Source organism: Gallus gallus, chromosome Z, assembly GCF_016699485.2.
Source record: "Gallus gallus isolate bGalGal1 chromosome Z, bGalGal1.mat.broiler.GRCg7b, whole genome shotgun sequence".
Classification (NCBI taxonomy): Eukaryota; Metazoa; Chordata; class Aves; order Galliformes; family Phasianidae; genus Gallus; species Gallus gallus.
The window spans coordinates 17252495-17272485 of NC_052572.1; the positions used below are offsets into that span (position 1 = coordinate 17252495).

The following is a 19991-nucleotide window of genomic DNA, read 5'->3' on the forward strand; positions in this document are numbered from 1 at the left end:
CAGTTTAGGGTAGAACTTCAGCTTCATTGAGGGCTGAACTACCACCACTGTGAAAAGGAGAGCCATTCAGTGCTGGGCAGCTGAACCCTATGAAGAACTGTCTGAAAATTCATCAGACTGGAATGTGAACTCGAAATTGTCTGTAGAGTACAACTGGACTATGAAGAAAACAGTACCACAAAGGTCAGACAATTTAATTGAAGCAATTCTCCATCCAAAATCTATTTGAATATGTTTACAAAATTGTTTCTGAAATTCTGTGGCATCTGCATACCATGGAGACCATGTCCAGTTCAAGAAAACAGTATTAGGGGAATTGAGTTGGACTGTATTTTAAGCTAAGTTTTTCATTACAATATACTTTGTTGGGGCTTGTTGTTATTTGTCTTTTCATTTGAGTACTAAGGTCTTTGGATCACGTCAGTAGCTACAATCACAGACAACATAACTCACTATCAAGATGATGACTTTATTGTGGATGTTCATATATTCCAGCTCTTTCATCCTTCTAAGCTTCTGAAACCTTTTCTTGATGGTCAGTGTACAAATACAGTCACCCCTATCCACCCACATTGTTTGAAACACTCTCCTCTCACTGCGAACAGGAGTCCATTCCAGCTTGTCTCAGGAATGTTTTTTCTTCAGCTCTGCAATGCTGTATTCCTGAGCCCACTCAAAGACCCACTGAGGTAAAAGGATTGCTGTGTGAATTTCACAAGGAGAAATAACTGCATAACATAAGAAAAGAGAGGAGCACAGTACTAATGTACATATAAATTGAGCTGTGTTGGGGACTATTAGACAAAACAAGAATAAAATGATAGGGAATATTTATCAACAAATATATCTGAAATTGCTTCAGTAACACCTTTCACACAAACAACCCACAGTAAGAGGTTGATCTATTTTAGAAGAATGCAAAATGCCCAAGGACATATTTGAAACAGAAATGTGTTAGGAAACCTTCTTCTTCTATTTATTTCCACCTGGGACCTGAGTTAGAGAATAATAAAAACTACTTCCCTGTTGCTGTACAGTGAAGTCTATGTTGTCCCTTTAGAGTGTAATAATATAGACCTGCTTCAAATGTCAAGTTAAGTAACGTTTTCAGGCATTCAGCACTGCTCTTTATTTCTAAATAGTTCTATGAACTCTTCTGAGGATTCATTTAAAGTTAGAAGCACCAACACATCAAGCAGAGAACTGACCTGTTGAGGGATCTGCAAATGGTGTAATTCTTTTTGTTACAACATTCATGACAGACAGCAATAAAGGACCAAAATTAAAAATGATAGAACTATGATGTCTAGAAACTAAAAAAAAAAAAAAAAAAAAAACCAACAAAATTCACATTAAAAAAAATCCTAAGCTTCCCTGTTTACCTATGTGTGAACATGTATGAATATATTTATGTGAATATATATATGTAAATACAATATAAATGGATACATATGAAGAGGTGTCTCCCTGCACTGTCCCCCTGACCAGCAGTCACACACTCTCCTGCCCACACCTGGAGCAGCACCCCTTCCCTCACCTGACCCAGAGTGCTGCAGGAAGATGGACCAGTACCAAACCACCCCCTGCTAACACTCCCAACCACTGGTAGGTGAGAGCACAGGTGAGCAGTGGTTGGCCCTCTGCTCCCTGCTGGGTACATCCAGTGCTAAACATTTGGATCCCTACACAGAGCCAGGGGAGGCGGGAGGCAGACACAGAACAAGGAAACCTCCATTCTGAGCTACCTGAGGGAGGTGTTAGGCACTGAGGGGTGGCCCATGCACCACAGCACCTGCCTGCAGCCCCGTAACAGCTACCTCTAAATTCACACGAGTGAAATTACACAGTCCAATATGCAAATTGAAAGTTCCATTGTTTAAGACAATTCGGTGAATGCAGTATAGACTGGTTATTTGTACTATGCCAGCATAATCACAGTATTTGCTGTGAATTGAAACAAAATCTATTTACACCTATGAATTTTGCTTTCTGCAGTAACACTACACAAATCCATGACGTTTTATGGTTATCTTGGATGAGGCCTTCTGTTTAAGAAAACAACCATAGCATCAAAATATAGCTCTTAGATAGTGAGATACTAACAAATTAGATTATTAGATAATTCTGTTGGTATCAAAAGCTGCTGGAATAGATTCCATGGAGGCAAATAAACGGGCTGGTGACTGTGCATACACCCTCTTCATGTCAGAAAAACCAGTGCTGCTGCTCCATACCTCAAGCTGCTACTTTGCAAGCTGTCACTGCAGCTACGTTCCTCCTTTGTGTATGTGCAAATAAAGAGATACCCCATGTATCACCATTGCTGTACAGTGATCATCCTCAACTGCTAATCCCCTTCAACATAATTCAAAGATGTGAATTACTCCATGAGGAACCTCCAAAGCTGTCTCATAACAATCAGGACTGTTTCCCTGAGGGTGATCCCTAACTCCCTGTGCTGCTTCAGAAATCCTTGGGAAGGACTTCTCATATTTGTTCCACTGAAGTTTCAGCAGCAGTAACAACAGCAGAAGTATCTGCCAACTGTGCATGTGTGCACAGAGGGCGATCAATTCTATGGCAACTCTTCCATACTGGGCTGGATTTAGTTTGTATTCCACAACTTAGAAGCTCCTAGTCTAGCACAGAGCTACACAGAAACAGGAGATTAAAGTAAAAAATACAGTCAGTCCCCCAAAGAAAAGAAGCCACCATAGTGCTCAGGTCACATCTCTATCACTTGGTGTTGTCTACCTCTGATAGGCAGAGATTATCACATCTATTTACAAGCTCTTAGCAATTCCTTTAAGATTATGTAGTGTGACGTAGTCTTCTAAAACAGAAAATGCAGTTACTGCCTCTATTTATTATAATGAAAATACAATATTTTATTACATGCTTGTAGCCTTCTTACTTGACCCTGACTTTTGTCTTCACCTTTTTTTGCCTTGACTGTAAATACTACTAAGTTTCTTGCTTATCATGTGTCATCTCTCTTTGCTACTTATTCTTCTGTGATTCCAGTGTTTTCTTATTGAAAATGTTGAATATAAGCCTTAAAAAGTACTGCAAAATTGTCAGTACTATTATTCACAGGTCATTTAGTTTCTGTCTTGATTTTCACTGAGGAGCTTCTGCTTGTAGTCACAATCACCTCTAAACCCAGACCATGTGTACTTCTTGCAATGCAAACATAAGGAACAAACATGAATTCTCGTGAATTTATGACCCACTTTCTAATTTGTGTTATACCTAATGCTAATAAAATGCCCCTTTGGTTAAACAAGTATGTTTGCTTTGCAGTAGAACATACTTGGAAGTGTTTCATTTAAGCAAAGTGACCTGATTAGCTTATGGGACAGTTTTCAAAAGCACCTGATGCCCCTAATATTCATTTTATTCACTAACCCCTTCTATGCTCTTCTTAAGACTTGGAAGAAGAATCCTACGATACAGAAAACCTTGCTCAGTGATCTAGAAGAACACAATTCTATAGGCATCAATGGAGTTTCTCATTTTTACAGACAAAGCTCTGCTTCTGTACTAGCAATTGGATGTATGCAAAATGACAAGTGAAAAAAGCCCAATATGGTTGCTTCCAGCTCAGAAAGTTGTTTCATCAGCATAACTGAAGATGTATCTGTACTTGATGCTGGATGTGTGATAAAGTGAGTTACAGAATTTGTGTAGGAAATGACAACTTGCTCATCTGCTTTTTGGGAAATCAGGAAAAGCCTTTCTAAATATCCCTATTTCTAATTCTTCTGTGAGAGGTTGGTCAGGGTCAGTGTTCCTTGCACTGATGGCTTTGCCACATTCTATGTTCTGTGTTCCATATTTCATCCTCCACGTTAAAGTTCTAGGAAAAAAAAAAAAAGAAGAAGAAGAAAAAATATTAAAAAAAATAAGAAGAATTCAATATGAAAATAAAAACTTTTAATATAGTTAGCTCTGTTAAAATATGTTCCTTTTCTCTTTTAGATATTTGGCCATGAAATTCTGTGAGTTTTCTCCTACCAGAAGGAGAAACAAGCAAGAAGGATAGACACTTTCAAAAAATATCTTTGGGCTGAGACTGTAAGTTTACAGATCATGCAAAACAGCAAGTTCTGTTTTGGGGGCTCTGGGCACTTTTGAACTATTAACACAGTAGAAGGCAAGCAGACAAGAAGACTTGGAGAAGGGAGGAAGATGACAACGCATAAATACACTGTCATAAATGAAAAAACATATTTTCATTTAGTTTAATTTGAAGTTATATATGCTTTGACTGGCAGGAATCATTTCATGCATTTTTAAGGTGGTGACTTGATAAACCAGATTAAAACTTATCAGCGGGTGCTGTGTTCACATAAATTAATGTAAGTAAAGCCTCATCTTTCTGACTAAAGTTTTGCACAGGCACCCACCACCACCATAATGTAGGAGCTTTCTAAAATGACCGTTACTCTCCTTTCTTGTTGAGGAGAGACAAGATGGAGTCCTCCATTCTTTCCAGAGCAGTCACATAGGGACTCTTTTCCTCTTAACACCTACACCTGTTGTATGCTTTGCCTCCACAGATTGCTGTGTCTTTGTGAAGAACCATCTTCCACCAGCAAGCTGAAAGTTTCCTTGTTCCATGGAAAGTGAATTTTGAGAGAAACAATGATTGAAGACAGATAAACAATGTCTTGGGTGAAAAAAAAAGTCTATTTCTAATCAGGCTTTCTAAATCAGGAAAAGCCAAATGTTGAATGGAAATTCTGTGCAGATAAATGCTGTAGGAGATTTGCTGGCTGAGAGAAGCAGTGTACACAGATTCACCCATTTTTCTGACATCCTTATCCTCTCTAAATTCACGCTTCAGAAGTTTTCATGTTTTTAATTTTGCAAGCATTTTGGTGTTACAAATCAAAATGGAACATTTCTAGAGCATTTCTACACTTCTATCTTTCTTTTCACTTTTTAAGTGCTTAAATTTCATACAAGAATAAAAGCATATATCCCCGAGATGAACTTTGCTTATCTAGAAACTCCACACATGCCAGAAGCTGAAATTCAAGCTCTGTAACTTTGCTTGAGTGCCCATCCTTTGTTGGATATTATTCAAACACTTTCATAGGATCCCAGAATCTGTGTCATAACTGCTGACTGAAAATAATGTGACAATATACTGAGGTGTGTCTCTGTACAATAAACAAATTAATCTGGCTATATCTTTCATTTGCATGGAGAGAAGTTAGGGCTGTTATATATATATATATATATATATATATAGCTTTATTTAAACAGCTAAATACTGTTCAACACATTGTAAGGAATGCTTTTGTACTGAGGCTTAATTTTTGTATGCTAAATAGCTATTCATACAGTAAAAATTAAAAAATAAAATTAAACCCACCTTAGCTATTTACAAATACTGATTTATCTCCAAAAATACTGGAACATCTGAAACTACAGCACTGTCGTCTATTGCAGCCACTCAAAGCAACATTGTCCGTAGTGGAAATTGAAGTTTCCTATGTCTGGTCCACTTCAGCTAAGAGGAGGTGAATCAGTGATAATGAATTTGGTAAATCATGCCTCATGCTACAGTTATTGCCAGGACTGTTGACAATGGAGCACCTGAAAAGTGGAGAGGAGAGGAGAGGAGAGGAGAGGAGAGGAGAGGAGAGGAGAGGAGAGGAGAGGAGAGGAGAGGAGAGGAGAGGAGAGGAGAGGAGAGGAGAGGAGAGGAGAGGAGAGGAGAGGAGAGGAGAGGAGAGGAGAGGAGAGGAGAGGAGAGGAGAGGAGAGGAGAGGAGAGGAGAGGAGAGGAGAGGAGAGGAGAGGAGAGGAGAGGAGAGGAGGGGAGGGGAGGGGAGGGGAGGGGAGGGGAGGGGAGGGGGGGGGAGGGGAGGGGAGGGGAGGGGAGGGGAGGGGAGGGAAGGGAAGGGAAGGGAAGGGAAGGGAAGGGAAGGGAAGGGAAGGGAAGGGAAGGGAAGGGAAGGGAAGGGAAGGGAAGGGAAGGGAAGGGAAGGGAAGGGAAGGGAAGGGAAGGGAAGGGAAGGGAAGGGAAGGGAAGGGAAGGGAAGGGAAGGGAAGGGAAGGGAAGGGAAGGGAAGGGAAGGGAAGGGAAGGGAAGGGAAGGGAAGGGAAGGGAAGGGAAGGGAAGGGAAGGGAAGGGAAGGGAAGGGAAGGGAAGGGAAGGGAAGGGAAGGGAAGGGAAGGGAAGGGAAGGGAAGGGAAGGGAAGGGAAGGGAAGGGAAGGGAAGGGAAGGGAAGGGAAGGGAAGGGAAGGGAAGGGAAGGGAAGGGAAGGGAAGGGAAGGGAAGGGAAGGGAAGGGAAGGGAAGGGAAGGGAAGGGAAGGGAAGGGAAGGGAAGGGAAGGGAAGGGAAGGGAAGGGAAGGGAAGGGAAGGGAAGGGAAGGGAAGGGAAGGGAAGGGAAGGGAAGGGAAGGGAAGGGAAGGGAAGGGAAGGGAAGGGAAGGGAAGAGAAGAGAAGAGAAGAGAAGAGAAGAGAAGAGAAGAGAAGAGAAGAGAAGAGAAGAGAAGAGAAGAGAAGAGAAGAGAAGAGAAGAGAAGAGAAGAGAAGAGAAGAGAAGAGAAGAGAAGAGAAGAGAAGAGAAGAGAAGAGAAGAGAAGAGAAGAGAAGAGAAGAGAAGAGAAGAGAAGAGAAGAGAAGAGAAGAGAAGAGAAGAGAAGAGAAGAGAAGAGAAGAGAAGAGAAGAGAAGAGAAGAGAAGAGAAGAGAAGAGAAGAGAAGAGAAGAGAAGAGAAGAGAAGAGAAGAGAAGAGGAGAAGAGAAGAGAAGAGAAGAGAAGAGAAGAGAAGAGAAGAGGAGAAGAGAAGAGAAGAGAAGAGAAGAGAAGAGAAGAGAAGAGAAGAGAAGAGAAGAGAAGAGAAGAGAAGAGAAGAGAAGAGAAGAGAAGAGAAGAGAAGAGAAGAGAAGAGAAGAGAAGAGAAGAGAAGAGAAGAGAAGAGAAGAGAAGAGAAGAGAAGAGAAGAGAAGAGAAGAGAAGAGAAGAGAAGAGAAGAGAAGAGAAGAGAAGAGAAGAGAAGAGAAGAGAAGAGAAGAGAAGAGAAGAGAAGAGAAGAGAAGAGAAGAGAAGAGAAGAGAAGAGAAGAGAAGAGAAGAGAAGAGAAGAGAAGAGAAGAGAAGAGAAGAGAAGAGAAGAGAAGAGAAGAGAAGAGAAGAAGAGAAGAGATCCCAAAGTGTCATGGAGTTATCTAGGTCAATCTAGATAAATCTATGCCCGTGACAGAGGAGTAGTGTGCCCCCTGGCTCCCCAAAATGGGAAGGGAAAAGGGAAAGGGGTAGGGGAATGGGAGCCATCCCCGGTATTACCGTTACCATCAGCACCAACATCAGGACCCGTCGGCAGCCACAGCTGGACTAGTCACGCAGGAATCCACCTGGTCCTGGTGCCTGTGGAGATAAAAGAACACCCCCGACCCCATGCAAGGAGTTCAGCAGGGCTCTCCCACCTGTCTGATTCTGGGGCTTGATACCGGACCTTCGGGACTGCACACCCACCAAAGATTCCACTCAGTGTGGAAAAATGTTTTTGTAGTAGTGTGAGATCGTCATGGGTGGCTATATGGTTGCGTACTACCAAAGCCTTTTCCACAGACTCTCCCGGTCTACTCCTATCTCCCCCACTCCCTTAGCCACACGAGTTGATTCTTTAACGTCTGGTGGACATGTTCAACAACCACCTGGCCAGTGCGGTTGTATGGGATACCGACCATATGGCGAACCCCCCACAATTGTAGAAACTGCTGAAAGGCCTGTGACTGGTAGTTAGGCCCATTATCCGTCTTAATTGTATCCAGGACTCTGAGAACTGAGAAGGCCAAATGAAGGTGTTGAATGGATTGGTGGGCTGTTGTGCACATCATCGGTAACGCAACCATGGCTTGTGAACAGGTGTCAACCGCTACATGGATGTGGCACTGTCAGCCAAACGGTTTTAAATTCAGTGACATCTACCTGCCATACTTGGTTCAGCCGTAGACCCCTGTCCCCAGTCACTATGGCAGGGGTTACCCCCCTGATGGTCTGACATGCTGGGCACACTGCAATGACAGAGCGAGCCGCAGCAAGAGAGAGATCAAATTGCCGAGCCAAGGTGCGAGTGCCCTGGTGGTAAAATTGATGTGAGGCCTGGACCCGAGTGAACAAATCAGGGGGTGGTGTGGCCAAAGCGACTTGTGCTACAGGGCTGCCAGCTGTGGTGTCCAAACATCTGATCCCTTTGGCTAACCCAGGGAGGCCAGTGTGACTTCGTATGTGTGTGACAAAGAGGGGAACCGCCTGGGAGGATAAGAGAGTATGGATATCTTGTGCTATCTTTGTGAGGACAGCCAATGCACGAGACAAGCATTGGATCAACATGAAGCAATACTCACTATTTGTTACTAAGCTCAAGGGGAAATGTTTCCAGCACATCAGTGCCATCTTTATGGCACTCAGTTCCAGCATTTAGAGGCTACTTCCCTCTTCCTTCCAGACACATTGCTGCCATGTCCTGTCCTCAAACCACACATATGCCACTTGGCTTGTGTGGCCAGATGCATCGGTGAAAACTGTGAGGCCCTGCAGGGGCCGCGTGGCTAGGGGCACCGCAGGAAGGCAGGGTAAAGGCTGCATGGAGGCGAACCAAGGATGTGACCGTGGTCAGGCAAACTGCCCAGCATAACCAGCTAGGTCAATCTGTAACTGGACACTATTCACCAGTGTGTCCTCCCATGTCACCCAAAGCAGATTGGTTGACAGGCAGGCTATATCCACGCCTGCCATCTGCGTGGCTCACTGCCATGCCCAGCTGTCTTGCTCCAATTTATAGGAGGGAGAGGAGGTTCTTTGAAATATGTATGCCCAGCATGAGATTAAGAAACAACGATCCAAATGTTGGTCCGACCAGTTTATTACAAATCTTACTAAGGGAGATGAAGAAAGGGGAGGACAGACACTATTACGGATTGGAGTGATGGGGAAGGGAAGGCGAGCGATAGAAAAGATAGGAAGAAGCAACAATTGTGTACAGCGGGAATAGTCACCACCAGGATCTGGCAGTAGTCCCATTGCACGACGTTCCGATTGTCTGAGGCCAAAGGGCAGGAGCAATGAGGCTGATCTTGGGCAACGAGAGGGTGCAGGTACCGGGTGAGTCCAGGAAGAAGCCGCAGAGTAAGTCCGGGAGGAAGCAGCACGTCTCAGGTAGCAGGCCCAGGGAAGTCCGTCAGCATGCAGTCCATAGTGAGGGATCTCATAGCAGAAAACCTTGCGTCCATCAGCATGTAGGACTTTCGTAGTGAGGGATCTGATAGCAGAAACCTCTCCTCATGGTTGTTGGACCCTCTTTTATCCTCCTTTTTTCCTACCTACGTGACATCCCTGGGTGCTTGAGCATGAGTCATGTGCGTACCTCCTGAGATTGTCATCTTCCTCGAGGTAAGTCCACACAAAAGACCGTTTCCCAGCCATTATCAGCAGCTTATACCTCTCTCATTGCCCCTGGCCTTGTCCATCTGTGCTCCTTAAGGATTTCAAAACCCTTAGCCAGGACCTGTCCATCAGTGTCCTCCAGACAGAAGATTTCTCTACCTTTCCCAGGACTTGCCTGGACTTGTTCCTCAGCAAACTTTGAGTCAATGATATAAAAGAATAATCTTTTACACCAGCTAATTATGTTGGCTGATGCTTCCCCCACAGTAACAACTGTTCACACTGTGGATGTGGAGTACATCCACAGAAGTGGTATCACCCAACAGGGTAATGCTGTTTCAAGGTCCCATTGGTATAGGAGGCACATCCCTCCTGTTGGTTTTATGAACAGGTGAACCTCCAATGCTTGCAGGCATTGGAACTGTCAACATGAAGCGCGCTTGATCTTCTGGATGGAGTGGGATGGTAAAGAAACAATCCTTCGAGTCTACAATGAGCAGCTGCTAATCGCGGGGCAGCATAGAGGGTATTGGAAGGCGAGGGTGCAACAGTCCCATGTCCTTCATGGTATCATTAACAGCCCTAAGGTCATGTATGAACCGCCATTTTCCTGATTTTTTTCTGTATGACAAAGATAGGCGAATTCCAAGGGCTGGTGGTTGGGATCAGATGACCTGCTGCCCCTTCCTGGTCCACCAACTCATGCAGCTGGGTCAGCTGTTCTCGATTCAGGGGCCACTGGGGGACCCACACTGGCATCTCCGAATGGCATGACAGTTTTACTGGCTCTAATAGCCCAGGGCCCCTTCAGAAAAATCCACCTGACCCACCACCAATCTCACTTGGAATTGTTGCAATGCGTTTCACCCCAGGAGGCTCACTGGTAGCCCCCGCAGGACATAAGGCTGGATGTTGGTCGTCTCTTTCTCTCCAAAACTTAACTCAGATGATGTTCATGCTCCTGCTTGCGAATTGACGCCCCCCCCACCCCTGAGATAGCCAACAGGCAGGCCTCGGTAGGCCAATGTGCAGGGCAGGCACCCCTACTGATCACAGTAACGGCCGCCCCTGTATCTACCAGGCAGGATATCCTTTTCATTTGACCATTCCAAAAAAAAAAAAAAAAAGCTAAAGCCTGAGGGCGCTCCCGCAGCTCCCATACTGCGGTGATTGGCAGATCCGCGTGTAAGAGCACTGAGGATGGTGTTAAGGGGGTTACGGGGACACTGCTAGTTGGTTGCAACACCAACTGTGGCCACACCTCAATGCCCCACTCTTCAATAGAGGGCACTCTCACCACAACCCCGCCTCCCTTTGCAGGTCCTGCCATGGTCGCCAGTGGGAGGAGCGCTGGCGCGGCCAAGAGGTGTACGTGTTCAGACCTTAGTCATGCTCCTGGTCAGGTCCCAGCCTTGGTGCTCCCGAGAGCACCTGCTGAGCCATTCTGGGAGACTGCTACTTTACAAGTAGCATTCACATTTACTGCAGCCAAGTCCCTCCTGACCGCTGTTTTTGCTGTGGTGGGAAGACCCGGGCTGTCCAAGGCCTTATGTAGGCAGTCCAGGAACTGCATGTATGGCTCATCCGGCCCTTGTTTAATAGCAACATAGGGTGGGGTTGTCTCACTTAGCTTTGAGATGGTGGCCAGTGCCTTTCTAGGGGGTGGGGAATGGGAGCTGGGCTCAGAGAGGGAAAAAGAATGGAGCAACAGCAACGATCTAAGGAGGAAAATTATTTTACTAACTGTGATGTCAGAATGCAAGATAAGACAATCTAATACAATCTAACTGAAAGTAAATGTAATAAATCAAGTAAAACAAGAGAGAGAACATTTCTGAAACTGAAAGGCCTACCTGAATGAAGGCGCAGAGCTTGGAAGCACACCCACCCCTCGGCATGGCTGCCAGACAGAGAGCGTGTGCTGAAAAAAAAACACATCCCGCGACTTCCGTGAAGTATCTTCCTTCTCTGACCATGAGGTCCTCCGGGATACGTAGTTCTTCTCTTTTGAGAAGCAAGTGTCTGGAAGGTTGTCAGTCCACGGAACTGGAGTATTAACTCTTCAATTACCCGTGCTGTACACGATGTTATGATGTGGAATACCAATAGCAAAATTACAAAACCATGACAGGAGCCAAGATTCAGAACTGAACTGTTTGGGAAACATCCAATGGTAAGGAATCAGACATACATTGGCTACAATACTTCATTGCACCTGCTACACAGAGAAGTGCTCATTGTAGTAACCCTTCCGGGCACTTAAAAAGATAAACTATTCAGGCTGGCATTTTTCTGATGACATAAGCAGAAGCTCAACCTTTTTTTCTAAGTCAAGGTTGTGTAAGATTTCATACAAAAGCAACAGCACACAGTTTATAAGTGCTTTCTGCAGGTTCATAGCTTCTCTGGTAGGTATTGATTCTGGCATTAACCCAAAATCCCAAAGTGAGACCAAAAAAAAAAATTAATTAATTTTGAAGATGTTGAATCCATAGCTGACAGGGAACTCTACTTATAAATCAAGCATGCAGATACATAACTGCAGACCTCAATTCTATCTGCTCTTCAAATTTCTTCAAATTTAAAAAGGATTTTTCTACGACATGTGAAGAAATGGATGTACTGCTCTATTTAACATTTCCAAGAGGTAGCACTACAATTTAGGGGCTAAAAGTTACACTTTAATTGTCCACTGCCTCTGTTTTAATGACATACACACTGAAAATGTCAGAAAGCTTACAGGTTGTGGCTATTGCACCCATGTTTTGTTCCCCTCTTTCACTTCATTTCTCCCAGCAGCTGACCCCACCACCACAACAGGGCTACAGGACGTGGTGGGAAAGGCAGGTGATGAGCACTGGGTTATGATGCTGACACAGCTTTTATTGTACTCCAGAAGAACACCACGAGGTGAAATGGCCAAAAAGGCAGAGCTATCTGAGACCACCTGTCCACTCAATGGGACAAACAGCCTAGAAATAAAGAGAAAATCATAGTATCAGAAAAAATGGCCTAGGATGGAATAGGCTTCCATGGACAGGGTTGCCACCCACCAGCTCAGGCTGCTCAGAGCCCCACCCAACCTGGCCTCGAACCCTTCCAGTGCTGGGGCACACATAACCTCGCTGGGCAGCTCAGTGCTTCAACACCTTCTGAGTAAATGATTTCTTCCTAATGTTTTACCTAAATCTCCTCTTTTAGTTTAAAGACATCCCCCCTTGTCCTGTTTCTACTAGACCATATTACTTGCCTGGAATCCTTCATTCAGAAAACGATTTACATGGTTTGGCTCTGATCTTGTGCACTTCTATCGCAGCCTTCCCAGAGTTATCAGCCTTTGATGGAGCCTTTTGTTCCTGTACCAGCCATGTCTGTTCCCCAGCTCAGTGCAAGTGCATTCCCACCCCAGTTTCAATACTTTCTGCTCTGACTGTGGCTAATCCACTCCACAGTCCCCACATTTTCATTACGAGGATGTTTCACGGAGAAGTGGGAAGTAAAAATGCCAGCTTATGTGAAGATTGCCAGTGGGGTCCGTGTTTGAAAATGTGGTTGAGTTTGGTCTCTGCTGACAGTGTGCCTTGGGATGGAAGGTGGGCGTATGACCTCAACAATCCCTGCTGAGAGCAGAATGGGGAGAGTGCGAGGCTATGGTCTGACTCAGCATGTTCCTCCTCAAAGCCCTATAATTCAGAAATGATCTGGGGCATTAACTTGTTACTGTTGGGGTTTGGCCCTTTCACACCATCCGTGACATTTCCTCCAACCTGCACACAGGTGTTCTGGGGCAACTCATGATATAGTCCAAAATATGTGATGTCAGCTTTTCAATCAGCTTTGCCATTCTTCCACAGGTTGTTTATTTCCACATAAAGTGCAAACTTACTTAAAAATGTGTATCCTTGGCAGAGCAGATTCTATGCAGGATCAAGTGCCTGCTAGCTCATTCCTCTACCCTTACTCATGGATACTGCTCAGCTCCCACATCATGCTGCACTTCTCAAGGGAAAAAACAAATCAAAAAAAAGGGGAAAAAAAAAAAAGGCAAAGGGGAAGGATGGAGTGTCGGGGCTGACACAACCTGTACTTTGAAATAACTTCTTCATAAAGTCTTCTCTTGCTTCTCCTGTTTTCTGATCCACATTCACGAATCTCTGACAAAGCAAAACTGAAAAGCCTGTGGAGCCCAACAGGAGATTCCCAGCTCTTCTGCCCTTGCCACCTCTTCTGCATTCCCTCTCCTCCTGACACAGTGACAGCCACGGGTACTTTTTCATTCATAAACCAAATCTGTGGACCTCCCCCAAAAGCCACTTTTTCCATAAAGCCATTCAAAGCTACTTTGGGTTGGATTATTAACCATCTTCCTAGCATTTACAGTATTACTGCTGAAGAAACAAAATTAGGTAGTCCAGACATTCTATCAAACATATTTAGAGTGGGCCCAAGATCCTACTGCACAACATAAAACATAGGAAAATATCCCCTTTACAAAACATGGACACCGAAAGTCCCTCATTTTCTCTTTGAAAGTGCTGTGAACCCAAAAGCCGTAGTATTTAGAATATAAAACTGTAAAACTATGAGATACTTTTTATAAATACCTTTATTTTTAATGAGATGAATGAACATACCCATGAACCCAAATGTCTTTCTCTGGGAGAATTCAGTGATTTAAAAAACATTTTAGCGTGCAGATTCTGATCCACTTCCAGTGTTTTTTTTCACTGAAACTACTTGCTACAAAACCTCCGATCTGTATCGCCACATGCTTCCTCTCCCCTCCTTTTTCTCATGCTCCCATCCTTATCTCCAGCTCTATACAGGCTAGCTGGAACCCTCCAAGAGCCAGAAGAGGCAATTTCTGGTTATGAAGACCTGAGCAAGGAGGTTGGGATGGTGTCTCCTACCTTGCCTCAGATGGATGCAGTGACCAATTCCAAATCATGCTACATCTCTGAGCTGCAGCCTCCCACCATCATTCAGTTACAGTTAAATGCCTGAAATAAGACTCTGAATTTCCAGCTGCTCTATTTTAACAAGAAAGTTCTAATTATAGCTGCACAGCCTACACAAGAGGTTTGGAACTTTACCGAAGATGACTGCCACACATCAATAAACTTGAAGACATTTCTTATTTTTGATTTTTTTTATAGCATTTCTTTGAAGAGTATAAATTAAATATAGAAAGTAAATGGTGAAAGTTTGAACAGGTGTTAGATGCAAGGCAGACTTTGAGGCTGTTTCTGATACACCTACAAAGACATTGTGCCAAAGCAAACTGCAGCCTCTTCTGACCTCACAGCTTTAATTGTTAGGACTGCACAGAGCAAAATGTGAACATTTTGCCAGGAGTAAGTCAGCGTCCGGGAAAGATAAAGCGGGCTGATGCTGTCGTGTGAACCTTGCTGCAAAGTGTTTGCCTTCTCCCTCAAGTTAGATGTAAGTGCAATTTTATTTGTAAAAAACATTCAGGAAACAAGGTTAGAAAAGTCAGCACAAATCCACTTCTCCACAATCACCACATAGAAGAGCTGAGCCCTTCAGCAGAGGTTTGCTCCTCCTGCCGTAGCACTGAGGTTGCATTACAGCAACGAAGCACCCATGGCCCTGCCACCATCCAGGGAAACCCATGGGAGCAGTGGGGATGATTCTGTGGGAGTAATCTCCATGTGAGTGCCAGCTGTAGGAACCCACGTGCTTCAACAGTGGCAGCCAGTCTGGTCAAACGAATCACCAAGTGGTTTGGGTTGGAAGGGGCCTTGAAGACCATCTGTATTGACAGGGTTATCACCCACTGGATCAGGGTCTCATCCAACCTGGCCTTGAACACCTCCAGGGTTGGGGCACGCACAGCTTCTCTGGGCAGCCTCACCATCCTCCGAGTAAAGGGTTCCTTCCCAGGCACAAGCCTGTGCTCATGTACAAGTTCACTCCAAAAAAAGTGTGTTTTTATTCCTGTGGAGAGTAGCTAAGCTTCATGGACAGGCAGTGTTTCACCATTATGGCACACTGAACAGCCTTCACAACCTCCAAGGAAAATGCCATGATGAAACCCAGCCTTCAGTATCACCTCTAAACCAGGAAATAGGCAATACTGCCAATAAAAAGAGCATTCGCAAGTAAAGATTATGCCTGAAGGCCCCTTTTTCTTTTGCTATCTGAAAGACACCAAACATTTTTTACTTATTATGCACCTATTTACTAAAGGGAAGTTCCGCTCTCTGTTATTTCTTTTCAATCAAGTTGTGTCCGAATTCCACTTTATTTTTTTAATGCACACCTAAAGATTTATGCAGTGAAAAGCCCGGGTGCCCAGCACAAGGCTTATATGGAATTCAGGTCTTACATTCATCAGAAGGCCCTTAAATAGCTTTGCCCCATGCTTTGGGGCACACGCTCTGCCCCACACAGAGCACAGAGCCAGGTCTGCTGGGCTGTGGGGCTTCCAGGCATGTGTAAAGCAATGCTGGTAGTGGTGGTGACACACCTTTCTCAGGGCTGATGGAATGGCTGCATGGTGGGAGTGTGCAGAAGGGTCCAAGCTCCATCCCCTTTTATCCCATGCACTGCTGCCTGCTACAAAGACAAAGAGCACAGCAGCCCTTCCACGGCAGAGCTGAGGAAAGCAGTCCTGCAGCTGCATTTTACCACCCTCTTTTAATGGGGTTCATGCATGGCAGTGAATTGATACCTTAAAATAGCACCTTTATAGTTTCAGGGTAAGTTTAAAGGGTAACTCTATAGCAACGTAACTACATTTATGGTGTATCATTATAACCCTGTGGTGTTAAATACCAGAGGTATCTGTGTCTGATCATGCTCCCCGGAGTTGCAGTGGGAAGTGATTCAGCCTCATTAGCCAATTAACAGTCCAGCTAATGGGGATGAAAACAAAAATGACAACTAAACGGCATCTGTGGCCATTCTGTGTTACTTTTGGATCGTCACACCAGGACACCTCTAACACAGAGCACTACGAGTGAAAGCAACCAGAAGAAACTTTTGAGCAGGTTAACTGCAAGACTAAGCGTGTGAGCATGTACCTTTAGCTCTGAAAAGACAAAGCAGCAGTAAAAACTGTGCTAACAACAGTCAGAGAGTGATCACTTTGTTGTTGCATCCTCCAGAATTCTGCGTTTCTTGTGTGTTGCTAGGAATGTCTGTGAGAACTGCAAAGCTGTGTGCACTACGTTTTGTGTTTAGCTTCTGAAAACACATGGAGAGGAGCTACATCTGTGTATGCATATAAATATATTCTGCATATATCTATGTCAGTATACAGAGGAAATATCTGTGCAAGCTGCCTTGTGTTATCAGTTTACTCCATGCAGCTCAGCACAGGTTTTGCCTCTCCTGCCCACCGCTCTCACGCAGCATTTCTGCCACAGTAATAAAGGTCTTTCCCTAAGAACTGAATGTCTCTGTACTTGTCCCAGGGACAAGCCCTCAGTGTCCCAAGCAGAGTTTCAGCATCAGCCCTGCTGGGATGTCTCTGCCAGAGAGCATGGCCACAGCTGCCGAAGGACTGCAGTACTGAGGGACATGGATGCTGGAGCACTGCAGAACCACAGACACTGGGGGGCCTCAGACCCTCCGACCTCTGCTGTCTCCCAGGAGTCACTCACACAGCACTGAGGGCAGAGCTATGGCTGCCCTAAGAAATGTTCCACTGAGACCACGGAACACTGCTGCCACCATAGTGGTACAGCACAGCGCTGCTGGTTTGCTGCTAAGCCTGCATGGCATACTGGGACGTCCAAGTGTTGAGAAGTGGAAAAACTGATCATTTCACAGGTATTGAATCTCCTGTGAGTCAGCACTGAATTCGGGTAACAGTGCTGAGCAATAACAGCGGTGTGTTCCACCCTGAAGTTTTCTGCTTGGGCACAGGGAGCAGAGGAGCTCCGTGCGGAAGAAAAGCTTGCTGCTAGATTGGCTCTGATGAAAGCAAATATGCACGCATAATGCAAAACACCGCAGTGTTAGATCGGTACAAACCAAAGGCAATTTTAGGCACTGTTTAATCGTCACACGGAGTGCAAACACACACGGACAGTTGCAGACATGAATGACAAACTGCAGTTTGTAAACACCGTGGATTTAAAACGCCACGATGCGGAGGGCAGCCGCGCCCGAACACACCAGAGGGCTCGTCGTGGCACGGGCCGCCCGCAGCCGCCGCTCCTGTCACAGCTGCGGTTTTCAGCTGCCGTTTTCCACAGACGGTTCTGCGTCCCACTGCGCAAGCCGGGCAGATGTTCGCCGTATGGTGGCTCCACATCCATTACCCCGCTTACCGACGGCGAGTTATCGGCTGGGCCGACGCAGCTCTCCCCGCATCCCCGCGCCCAGCGCCTCCCGAGGGCAGACAGCCGCCCCGCTGCTCGGCCACGCGCGTGCACAGCGCTCTCTCCTCCCGGCCCTCCGCGGCGCACAGCGCCCCTCCGGCCTCGGGCATGCGAAAAGTCACCCGTTCTCGGCCCAGAGAGCAGCGCTGCCGGGCGGGCACCCCGCGGGCTCTCAGCGCGGCACCCATCGGAAGCGGTACCCTCCGCCGGCGGTGCGCAGGGTGAAGGCGTTGCCCTGCGGGAAGGCCAACGTGCGGATGCCGCCCTGCTCGCCGAGGGCCGCCCGCAGGCTGCCGCCGCCTTCCGGCTCCGCGCCGCCGGGGCTCCGCGGGACGGCCGCGCGCGCGGTGCGCAGCCCGCGGAAGGCGCCGTGGAAGCGCGGGCGTTTGGCGTCGGGACCGCCCGCCAGGCTGCGCAGAGCCGCGCGACACTGCGCCGACACCGCCCGCAGCATGCCGCCCACGCCCGCCGCCTCCGCGCGGCCGCAGCTCCCGGCGGGAGGAGGATGAGGAGAGGGAGGAGGAAGATCCGCGCCGTCGGGGCGCTGCGGGAGCATCAGCTTCTGCCAGAGGGGAGAGAGAGGCTTCAGCGCGCCGCCCCGTAGCCCCGCAGCGCCTCGCCCCGCTACCCTCCGTGCGGCCCGGCCGCCCCGCGCCCCGCACTGCTGGGCGGCAGCACTCACGTCGAGTACTGCGGCCAGCTGCCGGGCCTGGCTCGCCAGCTCCTTCAGCTGCACGTTGCTCTCCCGTAGCGTCGCCAGCTCCTCCTGCTTCTGCGCCAGGGCCTCCTGCAGCTGCGGGCACGAGCGGGCACGGGGCGCTCGGGACAGCTCCGGCGCCCGAGGAACAGGCGGACATGCCAGCATCCCCATCGGGATGACAGCCCGTCCCGGGCCCTACCTGGCTGTTTTCCTCCAGAGCGTCCCCCAGTGCCTGCCGGTGCTGCTCGGCAGCATCCCGCCAGCACGGCTGCAGGGACTCCGGGGGCTGCGGGCACACCGCACAGGTGCCAAAGGCCACGTCCTCGCCGAGAGAGAAGTCGAAGTCAGAGCAGTCCGGCGGCGGGGGCACCCAGGCGGAGGCATCTGGAGAGAAAACCCCGAGAGTGATGGCACGGGGCTGGGGGTGCAGACCCTGATTCACCACCCCCGTTCTGAGCACCCCCCGGGGGCCGTGTCCCTGCTGCGCGCCCTGCCCCCCCCTGGGTTTCAGTTCTACCCCAGGGGACGCGCTGCCTTGTCGAGCACCCAAACACCCGAGAAAGCAAAAACAGAGGGAGACCGAACGCAGCACCCAGACACTGCGTTACTCCACATCTGGCCAGGCGAGGACGGACATCTACTTGCCAGATATAAAATAATCGACGGCATCTCTGAGATCCTGGAAATCGAACTCCGGCTCATCCTGCAGGCACGGGCCCTGGGCACGAATGAAGCCCGGTGAAGGGGCGGGGTCGGCCCCGACGGCCGCAAAGCTCTCGCACCGCCGGAGCCGTGCAGGGCCGCGGGTTACCTGCGGCGGGGCGGCGGGGCCGACCGGGGCGGCGGGGAGAACGGGGCCGCGGGCTGTCAGCTCCTGCCAGTCGCGGGCGGCGCGCGCCTGGGGCGGCGAGAGACGGCGGTGAGAGAGGGCCGAGGCCGGGCCGGCGGGGCCGCGGCGGGGACGGGGCGCGGGGCCGCGGGGGCTCAGCCCCGCCGGAGGTGTCCCCGCCGCCGCCCCGCCGGTCCGCGCCGGCTTCTTGGCTCCGCGAGCGGGCGGGCCCGGCGCCCGGTTGGGGCAGATGCTGCCGAAAGCCCGGCGGCCGCCCTGCTCCATGCCGCCGCGTCGCCCCCGGCCCGTCCGGCGCGTCTGCTCCGCTCCCCGCTCGGTGCCGCCCCGCGGGCGCGCAGCGGGGGCGCGCGGAGCCGTGGCCGGGGCCGGGGCCGGGGCCGGAGCCAGCCCGCGGGATGCCCGCCCGCCCGCCTCCCTCCGCCCGGCGCGGAACCGTCCCGCCAAGCCCGCTCCCGCTCCCGCGGAGTCCGCGCCCGCGGTGCCGCTGCCACGGGGCTGTCGGGGCGGGGCGGAACCGCCGCGAAGAACAGAACCCCCCCCCCCCCCCCCCCGAACCCCGCATGGCCCGGCGCCACCCCGGGGCCCGGACCGCCGCCGCGGGTCCCGGCGGTGCTGCGGGCAGGCGTCGGGCTGCGCGCTGAGGCTCCGCGCCGTGTCGGGGCTTTCCGCAGAACGGCGCA

At 48.5% G+C, this 19991-nt stretch overlaps 1 protein-coding gene across 1 annotated transcript; it reads right to left on the reverse strand.

Annotated features, from left to right (window-relative positions):
• Window positions 1–17432: 17432 nt before the first annotated feature.
• On the reverse strand, window positions 17433–19575 carry MCIDAS (multiciliate differentiation and DNA synthesis associated cell cycle protein). The gene is made up of 3 exons (XM_040656227.1): window positions 19107–19575; window positions 18661–18845; window positions 17433–18554 (listed from the first exon to the last, which is right to left on the reverse strand). Exons 1-3 carry the CDS (start codon window positions 19573–19575, stop codon window positions 17934–17936), a joined length of 1275 nt encoding a protein of 424 aa, XP_040512161.1. The 3' UTR covers window positions 17433–17933.
• Window positions 19576–19991: the final 416 nt, after the last annotated feature.